The following is a 23370-nucleotide window of genomic DNA, read 5'->3' as shown; positions in this document are numbered from 1 at the left end:
CTTTATATTTGGCTCACCTAAGAACAGTTTATAATACCTGGAGCTCACACTGAAGCTGCTTGAATAATCCACTGAATAAGAATTGTACACTAAAAGTACATTTAAGTTGATTTGAGCAGATATAATCCCCGGCTCCTCCTAGCTGAGTGCCTGGTGTCCCTGAGCAAGACACCTCACCCTAATTGCTCCTGACGAGCTGGCTGTCGCCCTGCGTGGTTGACTCTGCCGTCGGTGTGTGAATGTGTGAATGAATGGGTGAATGTCAGTCATTGCTGTAAAGCGCTTTGGACAAAAGGACTATATAAATGAGGCCATTTACCATTCATATAATTGTAGTTCGACACATTTACTCAAATACCACACTTACAATTTTAGCTAAATTGCCGACAATTTACCCTTTTCTTTATATTTCTACTTCACATTTTAGAGGGAAACATTGTAGTTTTTACTCTACAATATTTTTGACAGCTACAGTTGGCAGTTGACATCTACAGTCAAAACAATCTCAGGACCTGGCAGAAAAGACAGGTTGAGAAAAAGGGGTTTAGGTCAACAAAGTACATTTGCAGGGATACTGTACAGCTGTTTTCCTTTGAAAAACAGATTTAAATGAAAGTTTGGCTAATAAAGTCCAGGGAAGCATCCTGTCCTTGATGTAGTCTGTTAGACTCGGCTGTGTTTGAATTTCATCATTTGTTTCAGCACTGCTGCACTGAGCAGTTGAGCAAACAGACCCACACATTGAAAGTGCAGCCAGACTAAATGGACCTGAATGTCATGCTATTAAACAGTGTTGCTGCTTTGCTTAAAAGCTTTCTATTACAAGTAAACAGAAGGCCCGAGTAGCCTTCAAAACAGGCGTTTTAACATATCATGATCATCATCATCATCATCATCATCATCATCATCATCATCATCATCAGCATCCCCTTGCAGCTTGGAAGCAGGGACACCCAAACACAAATGAACCAACCTACCTGCAGTATTCCTCATGTCATTCATTCGTGTGCATGACATGTTTGCATCACATCAGACTACTGTCTAAAAAATGAGTCTAATTAATCGACCATGTCTATTTTTCAAATTGATATCATTCATAATTTCAGAGATATTTGACGTTTTCGGCCAGTCTTTACGGAATCTTAAAAAAAATCGTCATTAGTCACTTTCTCAAGCATTTTCAAAGCTCATCTAGTCATTCACACTTCCGGATAGAAACGCCATTCAAACTGTGACACGTTCACACAGATTAGGACTTTTCCCACATGAATTCAACTTCGTAACAGCATTCATACTTTTTGCGCAGTCACAGTTCAAATATTGGTCACTTAGCTTTCCAACAAACCCTACATTATTTCACAGTTATATATTGTGGACAGTATTCAAAGTTTTCAAAGGCAGCAACCCGCATCATTTGGCTTCAGCTTGTCAACAGGGAGCATTCACAACCGCAAGTTCTTCACAACTTCTCTTCTCTAGCTCTTTTTTGTAATAGTGGTTACAGTTATCCGTTTACAATTAAACCATGTAAGAACACACACACAACGAGGAAACTGCCTGGCTTTAGTGGATGATACACTTTTTGAAGGTTGGCTTAACTGTCTTTGCTATTCATTTTTAACAATAGCTAACGTTTAAGTTACGGTAAGTAAGAATCGAGTTGACTTGACTAGCTAGCTAGACGAGCTAACGCTAGCTAACGTTAGCTAGACGAGCCGTCGCGCCGCCGCGCCGCCGTCCATCGAGCCTTTCAGAACCACCTTTCCTGCACGGTGAGTGTTTAATTTTAACAACATAACGTTAATGTTGGTTTTCTGACCAGCTCAATTTTTCAGTTAATATTTTAAAGTAGCCAGAAAATATAAAAACAAAAGCAAAACAATTTCAAAAAAATTAAACGAATGTGTAGACCTGCGTTGTACACGTTAGCGTTGTAACCCGTGTGTGTTTTAAACCGTAAAATATTCACGTTTGTTTATTTGCCTTCGTTCTTCTTCCTTTGCAAGCGTAGTTTTACGGGCGTGACCTACTAAAACTACACCCATGAATGTATGACTGCGACTGAAATGTAGTTTGCAAAGAGAAGTGCTGCTAGTATGGAGGAAAGGAGAAGAGGTCGAGACGCACTGGTACCTGGAGGAGGCTGAGCGCGGTCCACACTGCACGAAGTAGGGAGACGAAACTGAATCCCTGCGAGGAGCAAGTAACACCAGTTAGAGAGGACAAATGCAGGTACTGAGCACACCTATACACTCCTACAGCGACTCATCTTTCTATACCTACCGCAACTAACTCCAAGAGGGCTAAAGCCTGTGCAAACATATTTACAGAGTGCTTTCTTTTTTGCCTATCCAGTTGTGAAGTCATTCAGTAACAGGCAGGCAGAGAGAGAAACACAGATATGCTCAATTTACAGTGTTAGAAATGGTTCTTCTCTGTGTTTTTTCTCTCTCTCTCTTCATAATTGTGAATGTGCAATGCTGATTGCACTTGCAGAAATGTAATTTTTCCTATAATGATTTCACATGAGTGACATTCACAGTCTACCGTTACGAAATCCGAAATTTGAGTTGCACACTCGGAAATTGCACATGGACGCCCCCTCAAGTCGTATTTAGGCGTCGGGAAACTCATGGATTATGCTGGCTTCACGTGCTAGTTGGAAGATCCCACTAGTGAAGTCGGAATTGGAAGAATTAGGTGCTTTTGTTATCGAACGCCATGTGTTGTTTGGACAAATTTTGGAGGTTTGCTGTTAGCTGCTTATTTGGAAAATACTTTTTTGATTCCATTATGATAAAACTAAAATGTTGTCACAGAAGGAATTCAACTGTGGTCAAGGTTATGTCAGCTAATGTAATAACTACACTGTGCTAGCAGACTAATAGTCCATTTGTTATGCATAGAACAATAAATAGCATTGGTCTATATTATGTTTAGTGTACAAAGATTACAGATACCCAAGTTCCTGAGTTGGGGTGACCAGAACTGTTCAACCTTTTATCTTACGTCTGCCAATTTTTTTTCAATTCGTCCCGACAACAAAGCACTTAAACATGACATTCTCGTAATTCCAATTTTACAAGTTGGAAGTAGGGTCTTCCCACTAGAACTAGAAGGCATACATACGCACATACAACACTGCTTTACCACGTATGTAAAAAACAAAAAGAGAGAGAGAGAATATGTTGATTTCTGTCACAATCCAGCATTTGCTGTGTTTCTGTCTCAAAATGCAGTCAACACTTGCAACTTGATGGGCAAACTCATAAGCAACAATTCCCCAGGAGCAGCCTCAACCTTGTTTAAGTGACAAGAAACGTATTCCTGGGGACATTTTAATTTGTCTCAACGATCTAAAATAGACCAAATTGGAAAACAATAAAAAATCAGCTTTATCCTTAAGCAAAAATAAAAGCTGAACCCTTCGAAGAACTGGTGTACCAAGGTTGTTAAGAATTTTGCCCATCTTCATTGCCCCCAAGAGGGTAACCATGTATCATTATCTAAAGATAAATTCTTACTCATCAGGCATGAGATAACATGCATCATCTGAATCTCAAAACAGACAGCTACACCTTATCTTATTACACATATAAGACACAGCGGACATAATTATAACATAAATATGAATCTCAATTCAAATCTCAAAATTCAGGATTAAAAAAAATCAATTACATTAGTTCCAATTGATGGTTTAAACTGCCAAGAAAATTCATAATTTCCAATCTTTGAATATTATATGAAGAAATATTCAAGTATTAAACTTGGTTTATTATCAGTACAATGTGTCCCCTGAGAGAGGCACAGAACATTGCAATTTTGGGAATATAAGGCCAAAAAAATGTCATGTACACAAAGAAGAGACACAGACACTATAGTCAACTACTGAATTAGCCACTCCACAACTCATAAAATGACACAAACATGTGCTTGAAAAGGAAAATTCCAGCCTCTGTCTAGAGGCAATTTTGTAGATCTAACATAAATGAAGTTTAGACAGTAGGAAAACACAGAAAATCAGACAAAATGTGCTGAGAGACCCAGACAAAGAACATGTTTTTAAACGGAAATGCAAGACAGTATCTGTCTTTTGTCTTTCTTTTTTTTGTTTTTACTTCTTGACTGCCTATGGTGATGCAGCAATAGAGTATATTGAAAAGCATCAGATGCTGTACTGCAGCATGTGGAGTTCCACTTTTCATATTCACACTTTTTAAATCTTATAATGAATGGGTATGACCCGCATATATTTATAGCCAGTTTATTGCATTTCAATCCCTTTGTATTTGGTTGCATGAGCTTAAGCCATACTTTACATGAAGTGCTATTACATTGCTGCACTTAAAATACATATAATTATAATCAAGGCTAAATCCTGGAAAATGTAAGTGTATGTTCACACTTTGCAATGTGAACACAATAATTGCAACTGAGCTTCCAGATTGATTACATAGGTACTGTAAAAACCATGGTACTCATGGATCTTGTGTAAAGTATGGCCTAATATCATTTCATACAAGTTTTGGTGCAGAGAATATGAAACAGACCTGCCCTCTCGTGCTTTTGCAACAAGGCCCCTCAAACCTTTTGCTCCTTTGTGGTCAAGACTTAAATTTCAGAGAAAAATCGTTGCAAAAGTTCTGACTGCGTCTCCTTCCCGTCCGACTCCCTCCATTTGTGCCAGAGGCCGTTCTTGCCATAGTCGCGGACTCAGACTGGCAAAGAGGCTGCTGGGATGCGGTTCTTACTTAGGTCAGGATGGATTGTGGCTTAATGACGTGCAATGACTGACGAGCTGCATACATGAGCATGGGGGCTGACGATGTAACAAAGTGAATGTCAGTCTCTCAGTTCTTAATGTAACACTATGTTTTGTTTGAGTTTTACTGTTTTAATAATAGAAACTGAGTTCATATCTAGCTTCACTCCTTTTTTGCAAGGGTACAGAAAAAACATTTTGATTTATATTTCTTTCTACATTCTAGTAATTATATTGCAAAATTGCTGTAGTCTAAAGCCTAAAAAACACAGCATACTTTTATAGTCACATTATAATGATTATCTCTCCCTTTAACAATTTGTTCTCAAGGTTGTCAGAGCAATGAGTAGTGAGTGCATACTGTATATGGACAAACAAATTGAAAGCATTGCTTCTATTTTACATAATTGCATAAATATAGCATGTAGCCTACTCAAACTTTTTTTCGTTAAGACGTTGTAGCTTGTTTATTGCTAGAAACGTCACAACAACCTAAACCGATAAGTACATTTTATGATTGCTGTTACATTGCATCAGTAAAATCTCTATTAAGTGATGGACTTGGAGTTGACTGCAAATTAAATCTTGCTTGTGTCCTGAAATCGTCTAAAATATACTTCCCCTTTTGAATATTTTTCTTGCTCACTTGAATGGCTTTTCTTAATATGCATTATATATTACTGTTTAGCTAAAAGAACATTGTGCTTTGCAAAAGAGCATTGACTATGAGGAATTTAAATTCGATTTTTAATCAGTGTTCCTATACCTGACTCACTTATTGTGAAGATATTTCCTCAGACCAATGTGTAGGATTTGAGTTTGAGTATGGCACTGATGGTTAGCAAAGTTGGATGAGTGGATGGATCTATAAATGGATGGATGGATGGTTTGACATAGGACAACTAGCAGGACTTTAGGGTGTGTATAGGTCAGTGATTCCAGCTGATTCTGCTGGATTTACAAAATGTAAAGAGTGGATTTTTCTAGCCCCTTTTTCAAGAGTTGTACAACTAAACAAGCATGTTGTTCATAGCCACATACATATATACATACAGTGGTGATGCCCCCATGGATGCAAGGTGGATTAACCTTTTATGTATGAAATATCACAACAAACCAATACAAATCAATGGCCTGAAAGTATCATTTCAACAAACTCTCTTTTCATTGCCTTTGCCCCAGTGATGAGGTAGTGAATAGTGTCCCAAATAAAACAGGTAACCTTCTCCAGCCTTTACAGATTTGTAACAAAAAGAATGGAAAAGTTAGAGAAACTTTAACAAAAAGACCCACTAGCAGCTCCTAAAATCATTAAAGTTCATTGTACCCTATAATCACAAGTGTTGGACAAAACAAAGAACACATGACCACATTGCTATTCATAGAGCCTTACCAATAGTTGGGTTAAAAATATATGTTTGACTAGAAATTAGCTATCTTCTGAGTAAATTTTATCGTAAGCTTCCTGTTGGGTTAAATTATTTTGTGGTTGCAAAGATGACAATTTGGTCAGAGAGTAGCAAGACAATAATGCTCTGTCCAAAAATGTAAGTGATTTGTTCAAGTAATTTAAAGCAAAACTACCAATTCCATCTGTACAAATGGAAACGTTGGCCTGATGGTGGCACTATAGGAAAAAGTCATGGGTCCACCTAAAATTTTAGGATTCATCCTTTGGGGATGTGAATCTCAACAAATCTTTAATTTTTTCTTTAATATGTTGCTTTGAGCTCAAGTGTTGGCTAGATGAAACAACTGACCGCTAGACTTCACCGTTCACAGGCTCTGTTGCTCATGGGGCCATTCAAGTGGGTTTGCTACACTATAGCAATGGCACCTTTGCCACCATATGAACATTTCATCATGACCTTTTTAAATATAATTTTAGCCGACACAATATGCATAGTTTGTGAGAAAATTGTATGTGGATGACAAGCTGTCTAAGACCACTCTTGGAACAATTAACAACCACTCAATATATCTATAATACTGTACGCAGGATTTTGTTAAGACTACATAGTTCCATTTTTCAATTACTTCAGTCGACAACCATATATTCGTGTTGACATTTAGTCATCCACCACCTTTTAAAATTAAATTTGAGTATTGATAGTTACACAGAACTGAAAAGGTCTTTTTATACATCAACTGTGGCTTGTGTAGGAAAACCTGATTAATGATAACGTCTACAAGCTGCATTGATTTGTGCTGGTTTGTAGAACAAAGCTGTTATGTTGGTCATAACCTGCCTTGCTGCATGCCAGAATATTTAAAATAAAGACACACTCCTGTGTGCTGATTTTATTCCCCTCTATTCGCTTAAACAAAATGCATACAATGGTTAAAGCAAGAGGGTGAATCCCTACTAATACGAGTGAATCTAACGGGACAAAAGAATAGTAATATAAATCAAATGAAAAAAAAAACAAATAAATTATTTAATGGATTTTGTATAAGGCATGCAATTCTCAGTTAAAGTATGTTCCAGTTGTGTGGAAGAGATATTAAATGGAACAGTTACTCTTTGTCACACTGTCCAAATGCTGACATTTAAAAAAAAAAGTTTGCTCTTTTGTTCTTGTCATTATCCAGTACTAGTACATAATCTTCAAATTTCCACTGGATTCAATGTGGAAACAGATGGAAACATTTATATGTAATATACATACTTAGTGAGTATGACAGCATTTTCAACTTATGATATATCTTATTTTAGTGAAAATGTTATGAGTCAGACAAAATGTATGAAAAACTGTCTTAATAACATATATAAAAAAGAGAGAATAAAACGTTTCCCTACCAGACCTACCGTACTCTCTACGCCCCCCAGCTAAGCTACGGATGCCTAAAATGGGGGGTGGGGAAGAAAAATAAAACAAACAAACAAACAAAAAGAAAAGGTGATAGCTTAGTAAAAAAGCAATGCATATTGAGAGGGTCAAAGTAAAAGACACCGTACCTGGCCCATGCTGTGTATTTGTAGTGTGTTCAAGTGTGTAAACTACTCACTATGGACACAAAAGATATCATTTTTGCTCAGTATATAACTCATTTGAACTTTGGATGCCATTGTAAAGCTATGACCCCCATTTTGCAATTTAAATTACCATAAACAAACATAAACATTTTAATCCATTGTTTTATATTAATATATGAAAAATACATAAGGCCAAAAAAAGTTGTAAATGAAAATTCACAAGAAACATCACAGTAAGCAAAAAGCAAAAAAAAAAAAAGCAAAAGCAAATGTATCACATACTCGTTTTCATTCTTTTAACAAAGTAGGCATAAGCTAACAAATGCAGGCTAAACTATGGTTTTCAAAAGGTGCTTTATAACTTTGACAAAGTCTGAGTCACTAAACAATTCAGTCTGAGATCCCTGAAAATTGCAACACAATCGATGCAAAACAGAGTAGCATGTTTTCTCCAAGAAACCTTGAATAAATGCGGGAAGAGATCATAGGTGTATAAAAGGATTTATATTCAAGCAATGTTACAGGTTCAGGTGATATCAGATTCCATCCAGAGACCTTTGTCCTAATAGCTGACGTCAGAGAGTTGGCACAGTTGTTGCATCAGATCTCTGGATGACAACGAAATGTAAACAAAAATTCATGGAGTAATAACATAAGCAAGACAATTAAGAATTTCTTAGAAATAATCATATATTTCATTACACAAAATATGGTTGCATGGTTAAAAAATAAATTCAAAATACCATTTGTCTATTAACTCTTCAATCTTAGTGTTAAAAGAACATTTTTTTTAAATAATCATTTCATCAATATATGTATTTTGCTACATTTCAACTTTTTTAAGGGAAGGGTAATTTCTTTGGGCTAAAGGATGAAATGATAATGACACACTGGATTAAACTGATAGTATGGGTGAGTTCCCTGGGATCAGTCAATCAATCACCAGTTTGCCGTTCAATTGGACGTCAATTTAGAATAATGCTAAGCATTTGTACAGCATTTCCAATTATGTTATCACAGACTTTATCTTTTCTAATTTTGCTGTACAGTAGTCAGTAAATAAATTGACGATGTGTGATGTACTTATGGTTGGACATTTCTTTTGTATATGATGTCACAAAGCACACGGACGCTACCACTAAGCAGGGATCTCAAGAATCTCACCAACAAACTCTTTGATTCTAGTATACATATAAGCTAAAATAGGAAAAATGTGAATGAAACAACTGTCTGCCAGGAAAACTAAACAAATTTTAGTGTGGCCCCCTTGCTCATGCAAAAATAATAAAATAAAATAAATATTATTTTTTCTTTTTTTAAAGAGCCACCAATATTTTCTGAAAACATCTTTCCATTCCTGGCATTAATTACTTGCATGACGGCTTAACAGAAACACCTAATATCTATAACTGCAAATATTTAGATGACTTAAAAATACAAAAAATAACAAAGAACTTGCATAGAATGAATGAATACAGATTGGTGGATTGGCCAGTCTTCAGCACCTTTAAATAAGTTTGCATTCCCCAAACAATGGGAAAAGATCTAAGTAAGGAATGTCACTGCAATCACCTCTTAATCATTAAAAAAAACAAGTCTTTCAAAAAAATGTAAATATACCATATGTATATCAAATTAAAATGGCTATATGCTTAAAGTTGTCACAGTCATATGCCTTTCGCAAATTATTGAAGATTTATGTTAACCGAGCCTTTGGCCAATCTGTGATGAAAAACTCCAAATTGGGTTTGTTTGAGTCAACAATACATGGGTTATACATTTTTTTTAATTATTCTTACCCTGTAATGTAAATAGTGAAGAATGGCACCAGTAAATTGGCACTAAATTCGTTACCCATTATCAGTTTTGCCAATATCTTAAGTTCAGAGTCATGGAGTTGCTGCCAAAAATAACCAGCAAAACATGCCTTAATATAGTGTTTCCTTGTAACACATATATTAGATTATCAAGGCAAATAAATCATTTAGCTAGGCATTTATTCTTCGTAGGGCTGTAACGACACACGTATCGAAACTGAAATCGCGACACTCTGATCCACGATCCTGTCTCGTGGTGTGAGAAGGCAGAATCACGACACAACTTCCAGCTATCAAGGTTCGTGTCCACAGGCAGCGGTGTTTCCCCGCGTCCCATTCATTGTCTATGTGAAAAGCCGTGCAATGCATTCTGGTAGCGTCGCGGCGAATGTCGAGAGACGGCGCGCGAGTTGGCCGCTCCTCATTTGCATAAAGTTGAAGTGAATCTACTTTATGCCAATCAGAGGCGCCGGGCTCGACTCGCCGCCTGGGGAACGCTCGCAAACGGTCGCGAAAATCTTCTAAACTGAATGTTGTCGATCTAAAATAAAGACAGATTCAGCAACTGCATAGCTTATTTCTCTCTTAAAATGTCTTCAGAAACACCTTTCGGTGAACTATTTTCGTAATATAAGAGAAAGTTTCCAAACGAGCCGCCATGTTGGTCTGCGTGAACTCCGGAGCAGACAGGACAGCTGTGAAAGCGATCGTCCAATCAGGTGCAGCCATGAACTGTACACGTGATTGTTTGAAGGAGAGCGCCTGTCAATCAGGGCTCAAAAGATTACACGGGCAATTGCAACATTCATGGCTCTGGACATGCGCCCCTTTTCGGTGGTGGAAAATGATGTTGACAAGTTTTTTTGCTCATGTTATTGAGAGCTTACTTGAGACCATAATACTGTTCTTAATCTTAAGTGTTCAAATCTGTCCAGTTTATAAAGATTTTTAAATTTTCTATTTTTTTTAGTATTTTATTTGTATGTTATATTTTATATTTATAACCATACTTGAGACGATAATATTGTTCTTAATCTTTAGAAAGGTTTTCAACTGTTCTATTCTTCTAGTGTTCCAAGTTATTGAAATGTTACATAAATAAAATGTTTAATTTAAAAAAAAAAATCTCTCTTCTTATCACACCCCCCCACTAACAAAATAATCGAGGTTTGTATCGAACCGTGGGTCAAAAATCGTGATACAAACCGAATCGTGAGTTTGGTGTATCGTTACAGCCCTAATTCTCCGGTTTGATGAATTACTGTAACAGTAGTGTGGGGCGGAGGAACTTGAAAGGAAATGTCTGCCTTTTTGGTTCAACTTTGATTTTGATCATACCTCTGGTACAACCTTTGTATAAATATCATCTTTCCAAAATGCCACGTTTTCTGCAAGTATTGTCTTTAGGCCGGCAAAGGGGAAAGAAGATCCCCCTCTCCTTTATAAAGTGAGGGAGGATGTCTCTCCTTTATTAAACAATTCTTTGAAAGGTTCACATTTCAGTCAGGGGTCTTAAACATACAGACTTCCCATGGTCCTGTGCTGCAGTTATTGTCCAAAGATAAGTGCTGTCAAGCTCGTAGATGTTTGTTGTTGGGCTCGGTTCCACGGGCCTTTAGTATTACAGTACTTTGGTACGTTGTGTTGTATCAATGGGACAATGGTCCATATGAGTGGTTGAGGGAAATGCCAGTGGCTAATGAGTAACAATTTTTATGAATAACTAATAATGAGCAATTGGCCAAATGTAGCAGATGATTGAGGGCTCCCACCCATTAAGGTTTGAGAGGAGTCCAGCTAAGCCATCACTAGTGAGGCGGTGTTAGTACATTCAGTGGTACTATACTGCACCTCTGGGGACATGTTGGAGAGGTAGAGGCCCTCAGTGGCTCTGATTGTCTACTTATAGGGACCAATGTTTCTCTGTTATCTTTCAGCAGTGATGAACCACCTCAGCATGAAAAGTCCACCATTACTAGAGAAATGTGGCATTTAAAAAAGGTGAATATGGTAGATTTTAGTCCAAATGTAACTTAAAAAAACAAGCAATCCAATTTAATATTCGCTCGACCTTTTCCTCTAAAAACAATTAACGGATAGGTAAGACGATTTACCAAACATATGATCTTCCAATCACCACTGCACGAAAAACAATAGGCGAAACACTGGTATGAACTACCAACTACCCTTAGTAGGGGCACAAACAGCTGGATGTTGAACATGATGAAACAAATGAAGACAGACCTTGAAGACTGGGAAAAAGTGCTGTGTTTGGTTTAGAACCACATAAACTATCATAACCCCTCTCGGCGCTGTCAGAAATGAGTGTTTATAACTGCAAACAGTACAAGTATTGATTTATATAAGTTTCTCTATATACAAAATGGTACATATATATACAGAGTTTGAACATGAATGCTGTTTGTGCAAGAATGAACTGAAGCCAATACATTCATACTTCTCTGTCACTCCGAAACTCCCTTACCGTTTCCTCTCAATATGCTGTTAGACCTAAAGTCTAAGAATGATTCATCGTAAACAATTTTAGCCAGGGACCAAGTCCACAAAGCCTTGAGACAGTGTCATCCATATAGTATTCCAAAGGTTTAGGCTTTCACAAATTTCATAATAAGTTGTTGTCAGCACAATTAACTTTTTTTAATCAAATTATTACAATTAATTATTTAAGCTGTGTGGTTCACCAATTCTCTATTGATAAAACCTTTGTAAGTTGGAATTTTTCTAAATGCCCATTTCAGCTGGAACTGGCTACAACATGGATGAAGGCCATGGAAGAGGAATGCTTCGATTAGAATAACTAAAATGTAAATCATATTTTAATATCTACATAAATAACGTATTCATCTTTTATGCATTCTTTAAAAAACTAGGGTTTATAAAGGTATTCACAGTATTTTTTCAGTATACTCAGGTGCTTAAGAGAATGTTTCTACAGAAAGAGAAACTGGAATGAACATGAGCTAGCCATTTGCAGAAACAGTCCAACTTATGCCTCTCACAATGGCTGATTATTGAGTTTTATCATTAAATAATATTTCCAATCATATTTACTAGGATTGACTTTTTCTCTGAAGGTTGGGTGTTTAAGACAGTGGAGGAAAGATGATGCTGTACTTGTTGGCACTTGAGGATCTGAACATCAGCCACATTCTCTCTCACATTCTTATGTCACCTCATCCTGGTGTAAAACAGAGTCATTCTCTTTTTATTCCATGGCTAACCAAGACACTTGTTAAAAGATTGCTTGAACAACATTGTTACCTCTTTAAGAGATGACAGACTATGTGTCTGCATAGAGTAAAGGGACATCTAACAACAGCTCTGCCCTGCTCTTCTTGCTCAATGTCAGGCTTTTCCCCTGGCCTCCTTATCTCGTCTTACAGTATGTGTAGAATGGGAATGATTAGAATGACATAGACAGATATGACATGGGCCCACTGGTGTACTTCCTGCTCCACAGTTCTAGACTGGCGCTTCTGTGGCCACCTGTGTGGCCACCTGTGTCTGGATGCTTTTGGGCCCTTTGCTTCTTGTAGATCTCCCATGGGAAATCCTCTATTGGAAGAGGGCTGGCGGGGCTGCCTGATCCCTCTGGCGTGCTCGCAGGGGTTCCCTCAATTATCTCAATTCGAGGGGGGCCCATCAAATCCATAATGCTGAAGGGTGCTGGCTCTGGTTGGCACATCACGGACTTGTCCTCAGTATTCTGTCGAATGGACCAACTTGAGCCTGCTTGAATTCCTATGGACACTCTATCGTCTGTCTGTGTGGTGCTGTCGCTGCAAGGCTCCCGGCACAAAGTCCACATGTTGTAGCACTGAGTAAAGTTGAAGAAGTTACTGTTGAAAGTCTTCAATTCCCCACATACATCTCTACGCAGCTCTGCCAGTTCATAGCGCATTGCTGAGATTTCATCCTTCCACTGCAGGTTGAAGGCAGCAACCATGTTAGCAGACTCTTTAAAGGCCTGAATGGCCTGAGGGACTGGCGGATCAGAGGCTACTGGTGAAGCAGAAGGGACCCTGTATGAAGGTGGGGATGCCGGTGGGACGGAGATGGCTGTTACTGTGGAGCTAGTACTGTGGTGGCTGCGAGCAGCAGCAGTCTCTCTCTCCAACCTCTCCAGCTCCACATAGGCAGAGGAGCTAGCACCGTCATCATCCTCTATCATGTCGTCATTTAGTAAAGAGATCCCATCCACAACATCATATCCCTCTGGAAGAAAAATTTGAATATGCAAACAGAAGGACATTCAAAGTGAAAGGAACAGCTGGAGTGTGATTTAATTTGGATTCTGAACTAGAAGATAAACACACATCTATGGAAAACATACAGTATGCAAGTAGCCAGTAATTCCAAAGACCTATGAGATCAGACTCAATTATTTCCTGCTTGTTTCTAAAGATTTATGTGATTTAATCAGAGATTAGCACCTGCCAATATCTGGTGCGCTGTTCAGAGTTGTACAAAACCAAGAGGTAACTGAGTCGTGTCATAAAATCACAAAATTACAAATGTGAAGAAACTATCCGTTTTTTATCCATATCTAAATGTATTTTTAGTGGAATTCATAATATGTTTTTGGAAGTTGCTGATCAATAACATTTTTAGATTCACTTTCTGTAGTGTTCAAGTATAGCATTTTACAGAAAATCCAAATCCAAAGTAATATAACTGCTTCCTGCCAGAGCCAGTATAAAATATAAAGCACATTTTTTATAAATTGGTTGTCAATTGCCTGAAATTAAGACAACAATGATTGTCATTAGACTTGCATACTGTAGGCTTTTCCCAATGTTTTTACACTGCCTTCTCAGTCATCTCAAGGCTTCTTTCCATCTTTTCACTGCACAGCCCAGCAAAGAGTGGAATTAAACATGAAATACATCAATCATTGTCAATCCATGAATCCATTTTCTGAGAACCCTTTCTCAAAATATATCAAAATGTTTATTTTTGTGCCATTTTGTGCAAAAGAAAAGATGTAAAGGGAGTAAAAGAATCACAACCCACAGGGTCAAGAAGCAGATATGAACCCTATTGAACATATCACGTCCAAGGTGGCTGATTAGACCATGTGGACTAAGTAACCCGGTGAGGGGAGGGGTCTCTCCCCCCTTCGGGGCTGCACCAGGGAGAGGCTGCAATCCCACAGTCAAAGACAGCTGACAGACTCAATGCCAAGTCTTAGAGTGCCACATGTGGCCTTTTTTTTTTTTAAAGAAGTCAAATTTCCATAGAAAGAAAGAATACATTTTACACATGTACAGCAGACGCATGCTGCTCTCACAAATGATTGGAGACAGTGGTAATGTGATAACATTCAGTACTATTTTATGGTTGCCATATGGAAACATTCTGAAAAGTTTGGGAAGTACATCTGTCATACATTTGCACTTACAATGTGGTCTAAGCACACTTAAAACATGGTAAACAACTCACAAAAGCCAGCATCGCCTTCATTACTGCGATCAATATTCATAGGTATCAAGCTTTAAGAAGAAATCAAAGCGTCTGAGGTTTTGTGAGTTGTTTGGAACCGTGTTTGCTACTTAAGATAACAAAATGAGATATTTCTATCAACTATATATATATAAACTCTGTGTATCTATTATTTTTACTGAGAAGGCAGTGCAAAAACACACATATACATAGATATATGTATGCGTGTCAACATTAAAATACCTGCAACAATCATCACTGATGCCTCCAGTTGTTCATTCCCCATGGTTATCCTTCAAGAGATGGATGGTCATATGGAGAGGGGTTTGCTGCTCGTCTGCCCTATGGAGCATCATGGGATCCCTTCCCCACTCAAGGGCCCACTAGCCTCACATGAGGTTTGGTTCATAAGCCGCTTACAATTCAATTATAAACTATTACTGAATACTAACATAAAAACATGATTCCAGGAATCAATGTTTTTCTTATCCAAGGTAGCCTAAGTTACTTTATGTGATTTTAAGGCCACTATTCCCTCAGAACAATGCAAAGAGTACACCAAAGGAGAAATATAATTTACAGTATGGCTTGACTGGGAGGTGACAGTACTGTATATAATTAATCACCATCCAGGGAACCCTTCCTCTGGGTTGCTATAACCTTATCTGAAGTTTTATAACTTATGAATCATGCCAATCTTCAAAATACAACTTCACAACATAGTTTACAGTCAACTGCTTGTTTTAGTCCACATAGAGCTGACAGATTTGGAGCAGAGAGTTAAATGAATAGAGTTCAGCAAATAAGACGGTGGGATTGGAGAACACTCCTTTATCCTCAGTACTTCTGTCATCGAAGAAATCGTAGATGGAAACCCAATTGAAGATGAAAGGATTCCAAAAACAAAAGTCCAGATTGTACAAGAAATCACAATCCACAAAATTAGTAAAAGTGTAAATGTCTCCAATATTAAATTGACAGAAAATTGTACAAAAACAACAAAAATCCAGGTCATAATATTTAAAAATGCACGTAATTAAAGAAAAATGTTTCAATAGGGTTCATAGCTTTACTCTTGCATGTAAACACCAAACGCACTTAGTGAGGGAGTTACTGCCAAGACTCTGCTTGCACAAAGAACCTGAAATGCTATTTTTTTTATTGCTTGCACTGTGTTGCACAAAACCTCGAAATCCTTGCTTTTTGTATTACAAAAGCAGCATGTAGGACATATAATTATTCCATATACAAAATGTGCTGTTTTCAGAACATGTTGAACCAGAGTCCTCTGCCTCGTGTTGTAATTGTAAAGCTAAAATATGACCAATAATATTAAGCTTAATAAACTTTTGGAAGTCCTGTACTAAACTCTATGCACAATTTGTTTAGTTATTTTGACGGAGACTGCTGCTCAAAAGCTTGAGTTTCATGCAACACAATACAACAATACTGCAAATAAATGAATGTTAGATTCCTAAAAGCTTGTACATACCATCAGTAGACGGCTCTTTTGTGCAACCAGCATGTGTGTGTGTGTGTGTGTTTGTGTGTATGTGCACGTGTTCTAGTCTATAAAAGTTGTTGACTTACCTTAAATTGGTAACAAGATTGTTTTTAGCATTTTATGAGGTCAATAACCAGGTTAGGTGCAACCCATATGCTAATGTCTTGGTGCAACAGAGCAGGGGAGGACAGGTGGAAGGCTTTTCCCGTGTATCCTCTCAACACAAATATGTCAACAACCTACCGCTCCCCTAACCCTGGCCTGTTTTTGTCTTCATCCCTCCCTAAGTAACTCACACGCTTCGCACAACACATATATAACACCACAGTTTAGCATGCTTAGGGTAGGGCCTGTTCCTCTTAGGCATGCCATGTAATGGGGCTGTGCTGTGTTGTAACATTGTGTACCGTGAGCATGTATTTTGCCAAGTCAGTGTTTATGCGACCCTCCCACCCTTTTTCCTAATTTACTGCTTGGCAACACCACAAGTGACCAACCAGAAGCTTGGCTAATGATGCGTGAATCGTGCAAAGAAACACACAAGCAAATCCATCTAAACAATCAGGAGTATGCAGAGGCAAAAACTGAGGCACACACACCATAGCTTCCAAAGAAAAATAACTGGGATCATTCAGCCCGGCATCTCCGAAGCACAAGGGTTCCCCACTGTACATATGTAGGTATGTCGAGTTTGTGCGCATGTATAGGATGTATGAGGATATGTAGTCTAAGCCCTCTCTCATTTAGGGGGGGTTTGTTTTACCTGTTGTGGATCTGAGAGTTGAAGTGACAGTGGAGGATGTCATTGAAGGCAAGCAGTCGTCATCTTGGGAATAACCAGCCTGAATTGCACGGAGGTAACTGTGGCTTCGAGTGCGGAACGAACCAGGCAGGTCCAAGGCTTCCATGGCCTGGGATTCTACTTCACTAAAAACGGACTCGCAAACTGACTCAAACTGGCCATTGATCTCAGTCTCACTCACCTGAGAGACAAAAACAGGAATAGCAGTCCTTAATTTTTCCTCTTCCTTTCTCTTTCTCACTTTGATTCTTCCCCTTTGCACAGCAAATATGAAGGAGTGTTAGCATAAGGAAATGCCACTGTCATTCCGACCTTAAACTGAATAAATGTCAAGATCAAATGAAAAAAGGCAGATGACAACAGAAAACAATCAGAAAAATATTCAGTTTGTGTTATAAAACATTATATTCAGTTTATACCCCCAAAACTAAGATGTACACTGCAGTCTAAATCCTTCATCTCACAACTCTTACACATATTCTAAATTATTCTAGCTGACACAAGATTAATTTATTTGTTGTTAAGAACATGCAACAAAATCATGTCACTACAAGAAGGAGCTATCTATCATAATTTCCTTTTCCCCCCTTATTACTGCAGTGTTTAACTTAGTAAATTATATTACAGAATAGAGCTGGATTTCACTAACATTTAGTTGGCACCAGCTCAAGCTGATTGTACAACCCTTCTTTTGGACAAAACCTCTCCTCCTCTTGTTACTCCTTCTCCTTATGGAGGGTTTCTTGCTGTGTCACAAATCTTCATAGCAACCACGTCTTGTGCCACCATGGAGGTCCAAAACAGACTTGCACAATTGATCCAGCTGTGTAGATTCATAGCAGGATATGAAAAAGGAAGATCGCTGAAAAGGTTGGTGTGTGAGGTTAGACATGAAGTCGCTGTGTTTCTATCCCTAGCCAGCTAATTAGCTGGCATGCCACAACAGCAGGAGAGTGGTGAATCATTTCAAAGTGGTCTATTTCAGATATTTGCGTACCAAATCAGGATACAGACTGTCTGATGTGAAGCGGGTATCTTGGTTTTTCATGTGCAATTTTACGTTTCTTTGTAACACAAAAAACGAACTGTAAACAACATTAGTGTGTGTCTGTAGCTGATTAAGGTGTAGACTTTCAGTTAAATCAATTCCCAGTCCAAAACAGCACACATTAGTTATTGACTGCAGTGCCTAGTTAACAATCAGCTGTGGACCTCCAATATGGACACCTGTGGATGTTTAATGTCTCTATAATGCACTCTACACAAAGCTACTACATAACAGCATTACATAAGCTCCCATTAATGTCTCCAGCTGTTGCCTCTGTGCCATGCATGTGTTTAAACTCACCTGGCTGACGCAGCTAGCCTGACTGAGGGTGCTGACAGCGCGCATGTAGCTCTGGTTGCGAGAGCGGAAGGGCGGGGGGTGAAAGGCGGCAGGATCCAGCGTGACACTAGGGTGGGGTCGCATATCTCTTGTGGTTTGCAAGTGGTAGCCCTGGCTGAACAAGGACAGGGGGTAGGGATAGATATGATTGCACAGTTCAAGAGACACACATGGAACATCTACTGGCTAACAACAATGGTCCTGTTTGTTCTTCTGTTTGGTATAGTTCATGATTCATGATTTAACATTTGCAGCTTGAGTCACGACAGTACTTGAACTGCTGGGATTAACATCTAGCTATTTTTAGTGAATTGCAAATCTACCTTAGCTCCAGGTGTCAGTCTTCCCTCTCAAAACTATTGAAAGAATGTGTACGACTTTGTGTCTGTGGTTCTTGTTAGAGAAACACTGAGAGCTAAGAGCTGCCGTAACAACATATTATTGCATTCTGCACCAGGAGCTAAAAAATGAGAAGATGGTTAAAATAAAATATCACAGAGCACTCAGTGACAGTAAGGATGACGAATGCTTGAGGAATTTGGGTATACCCGAAAGCCCCACTGCCTGATTTAGAAAGAAGAACAATTACAGAGAACAATAAACTGAGTAAAAACAGCCTGAACAACGATAAACCTAATGTGATGGTGAAGCAATAGCATCCTCTGGGTCAACACTTAATAGAATATTTGGTAATTTGCGCTGGTTTACTAGGCAACAGATACATGTCACAACATGTAGGTGATTAGGAAATGATTTAAGAGTATCTTAACACTTCATTGGTTCAACATTTTACCGTAGTGCAGTGAAGTACAGCTAAAATCCACAACGTAGTCGGAGGTGAAACAGACAAGACAATCAGCCAGAGTGTACAGCAAAAAACAGCTCTTTAAGTAAAGGTAGTGGGCCACAAGTCATATTTTTTTTTGAAAAACGGGATCCACTGATCTACAATAAGGTGGCCACCGACTGTTTATTATAATTATTGTGACGCTTTTTTTTGAGGCTCCTGAATAATTGATCTATTTTATTTGTAGGAATAAGAAATGTATTCAACTTCTGTATTGCTTTTCAAACACATCTATCTCTCCTACCTTAAGTTTCTCATCAGACACTATACCATGACACAATATTCACTAACTTTAATAGATGTCCTGCCATCTGACGATTCCCTCATCCAGTAAGGTCAGGTGCATTTAAGCCTGTTCACTTGAGTCTGACATTCAATAAATTTAAACAACAGCACTGCGATGACATGAGGAATAATGCCTGTATAAGATGTTGGGCAAATATTGAAACTAGCAGATGAAAAGGGTAAAAAAATAATTTGTTACTGGCAGCGTGCAGCAGAGCAGTACTTTACCTGATCTCATTAAACAGTTGTCTGTCAAATACTTAGCCAACAATGCTGAAGAGCAAGTAAGTGATGTGGTTATAAAATGAGCCAACAAGTAATACAGCTCAGCTCTAAATAGCAGCTTAATACAGTAATCCAGACATGCCCAATATGATGTAAGGAACAATAAGCAAAACTCATCCTCTCATTTTATTGCCGAGCAACTTCACTTGCAATCACCAAATCATTTAAAACCTCTGCTTATCTCTCAGGGACAGCTATGCGGCATCAGCAAACAACACTTTTACTTGGACAGCATGTCGACAAAGTAGTGAGTCTGCGTTAGATGGTTCAAAAGGCGAAGGTTCTGAATTCAAACTTCCAAGTAGATCCTATTTACTGAAGCCAAGGTCTAGATTTTATACAAACCCATTTCAATGGCCTCTCTTGGAACACATCCTTAAAACACTGAATATGTTTTTACCACCCACTTTTTTCCCCCCACAGAGGTAACACCATGTTGTAATGAGGAGGTGAAGTGCAAGTCAGTTTTGTATGAAACTTCAAAATATCCAAAACCTTTATTCGGGTCTACCAACATAATTCATTATCCCTTAACCACTACAGAAGTGTGTGTGTAGTGGTTTGCACACAATGCCCTGCATCTCCACAATCGTTTGAATATGTTTTTTTGTGCTTGGGTAAATGTGTAACACTGTGAAGCTTAACCCCAACCATTACTAACAACTTTTGTGTAATTTTCAGCACACCATCTCACTATCCATTAACCATTCATTGGTTTCATGAAAAAAAATTGTGATACATTGAAATTGACACATAGCTTAGGCATGGACATATCAAGCCAGGCAGTCAGGCCTACCTTTGGGAGTCTAAATGGTGTCTCTGCATGGCTGATTTGAGGACTAGTGCATCAGGCCGTATGGCCTTCTGCGGGGAGGTCTTAGGGCTGGTCTCAGAGTCACCACTTTCATCATCCACCTCTCCCATAGCCTTAACATAGCTGCTGCTGCGCATCCGTCGACACGGAATCTCCTCATCCTTCTCGCCTGGGTATCCACCCCACTCGTCCTCGGGCACCTGAGGGAGATAACATAGCAGTACTGAATACTACATACACATTCATAACCATCAGGTTCTATTTCTTGGTTACTGTTGAGCTGTGGTGTCTTGTTAAACCCCATAACAGTGGGTTGTACTGCTCAGAGACAAAAGTCAGTGTTGTACATTGGGCTACTTTAGTGATATTATTTGCAAGTTCAATGGGGTCCAATTCGCCAAATGAGTGTGAGAACTCTATCAGAGAAGTAGTCAGATAAGCTCTGGCTGGTTTTTCCCTAAACAAAAAAATTAAGCTGATTCACATCCCTAGTTTCATACTCCACTTATATTCCATTCCCCTATGAGCCTGGGTTCTCAAATTAAACTCAACTCCACCCATGAGAATAAGATCAAGTGAGTTTCTCGAAGCTAAGTTCCTGTCTGCGACCAGCAGCAGCCACTTCTAATTAAAAAACATGGACAGTCATTTGTGAAATGGTTTAAATCAAAGCAACTATGGAACTTAACAAAATAGTAGCTGATCAACAAGAGACACTGGTCGTGTGTACCACAGTCAAGTCAAGTGTTGGAAGTAAAGCATTACAAAGTGAAATCAATTTAACTTTATTATTTTAAATACGATTTATAATTTTTGGAAGTTAACATTTTAATTTATTTTTTGTTTCTCTTAGATCTATTCAAACAAACGCATAATCCTTGTATTTGTCTAGAATAATGAAACAGACTTTGGAGTAATTGCAAATTTGTTTTCCTGTCGTGTTATTGCTGCATGTGAACCCCGGAGGGCAACCAAGAAGCTGCTTCACTGTGCTCTGTCCATGGTCCAGAAGAATGAACACATTCTCTTTTTCTCTCCATAGTGCTGATACATTCACACACAGTCTGACTTCATGCCATCTTAAGTCATTGCCTATTTGCTACATAATGCATTTGCATTCAGACATTTTTTTCAAGTATCCAAATTCTGATGGCTTTGTTCCATCTATGCTTTTAAGTGTGTGGTAATAACAAGGTGCACTGTGAGGGAATTGTTAAGTTAAGAGTTAAATCAACATTGCTGTGGGTTATAAACTCGACCTTAGTAGCAAGGCTAATGTAATAGAAGTAGAAGTTCTCTGTCAAAATTGATGAAAGAGGTAATTTTTCAAACAACTTGTGGTCTGGTGCATTTTTTAAGTCATAGAACTTTAAATAAATTCTAATCAATATCAAGTTTCCCAGTTTTGCCAGTTATGTCAACAGTATGTCAGCATTTCAACAACTATACAACCTTAATAATATCCACAGCCTTCCATTCATTCATTTTAATAGAGTCCATGTTTATGGGTTGGAATAAAAGTAATGTAAAAGTAGCTCAAATACTACTTTACATTGGCATCATTAAATCAGTTGAATGGGAACGATAAAACAACCTTTGAGAATATTTCACTTCAAAACATGGGCATACTTATTTCAAGGATTTGGACAAAAGAAATTAAATGAATTTCACACTCTTGGCAGTGTTGCAGTTTATATATTTTTATGCTTGCAGCGCTAAGGCTGCATATCATATCCCTGAGGCTAGGGCTGCAACTTTTAAATCAGCACACTGCCATTAATAATACAACAGATTCTAATACAAAAAGAAAACGTACCTGAATGTGATCAACAACTACAGAAATCATCAACAATTAAATATGTGTATAAACACAGCCATGACATCATGTGGCATGAATAGGTTTTCGTGTTACATATTCGAGTAAACAGTGACTGTTCTTAACATTACAGCATCAGGATTAACATAGTGATTAAGTGATTGTGTGCTGATTACTGTTCACTGTGTGTATGCTACGTCTGCACATAACCAATATCTGTGTTCTTAAAACAAGTAGGTTTAAATCAGATTTTGATGTCATAGAAATCAAGGTTGAATACAACTTAACAATTACCCTAAATTATATTATATATATATATATTATATATACTCGAAATCAATGCCCCTCACAGACACAGTGAGATTTTGTGTTTCTGAAGATGGTAATTTACTATGGCAATGTGTCACAGTCTACATGCTCTGGCACAATATTTATTGAGTCGTGTATAAAGTACAACACTATGTCAGTGTGTGGTGCAGCTGGAGCAGTTGTCCCAGTGGACCGGGCAGCCTCAGCTCTTGAAACAACAGCTCCAGGCAACAGGGCTGTCCCTAATGCTCTGACACTTATTCACTCTGTCTAATCATATAGCTTTGTTGTTGCTGAATTGC

The 23370-nt window shown here is 38.2% G+C and overlaps 1 protein-coding gene across 1 annotated transcript in view; it reads right to left on the bottom strand.

Moving 5' to 3' along the window:
• Window positions 1–12649: 12649 nt before the first annotated feature.
• The window catches only part of dlgap2b (discs, large homolog-associated protein 2b), a 58231-nt gene continuing 47510 nt past the window's right edge, over window positions 12650–23370 (bottom strand). The window contains exons 4-7 of the mRNA XM_084030515.1: window positions 20926–21143; window positions 18674–18827; window positions 17287–17506; window positions 12650–13792 (exon numbers count right to left, since the gene is read on the bottom strand). Of these exons, the coding sequence (XP_083886641.1) occupies window positions 12981–13792; window positions 17287–17506; window positions 18674–18827; window positions 20926–21143 (1404 nt within the window). The 3' untranslated portion in view covers window positions 12650–12980. The remainder of the gene's footprint in view (window positions 13793–17286; window positions 17507–18673; window positions 18828–20925; window positions 21144–23370) is intronic.

This window comes from Eutrigla gurnardus, assembly GCF_963514095.1.
Source record: "Eutrigla gurnardus genome assembly, chromosome: 16".
Classification (NCBI taxonomy): domain Eukaryota; kingdom Metazoa; phylum Chordata; class Actinopteri; order Perciformes; family Triglidae; genus Eutrigla; species Eutrigla gurnardus.
The sequence above is the reverse complement of the archived record's forward strand: the minus strand, read 5'-3'. Positions and strand labels throughout refer to the sequence as shown.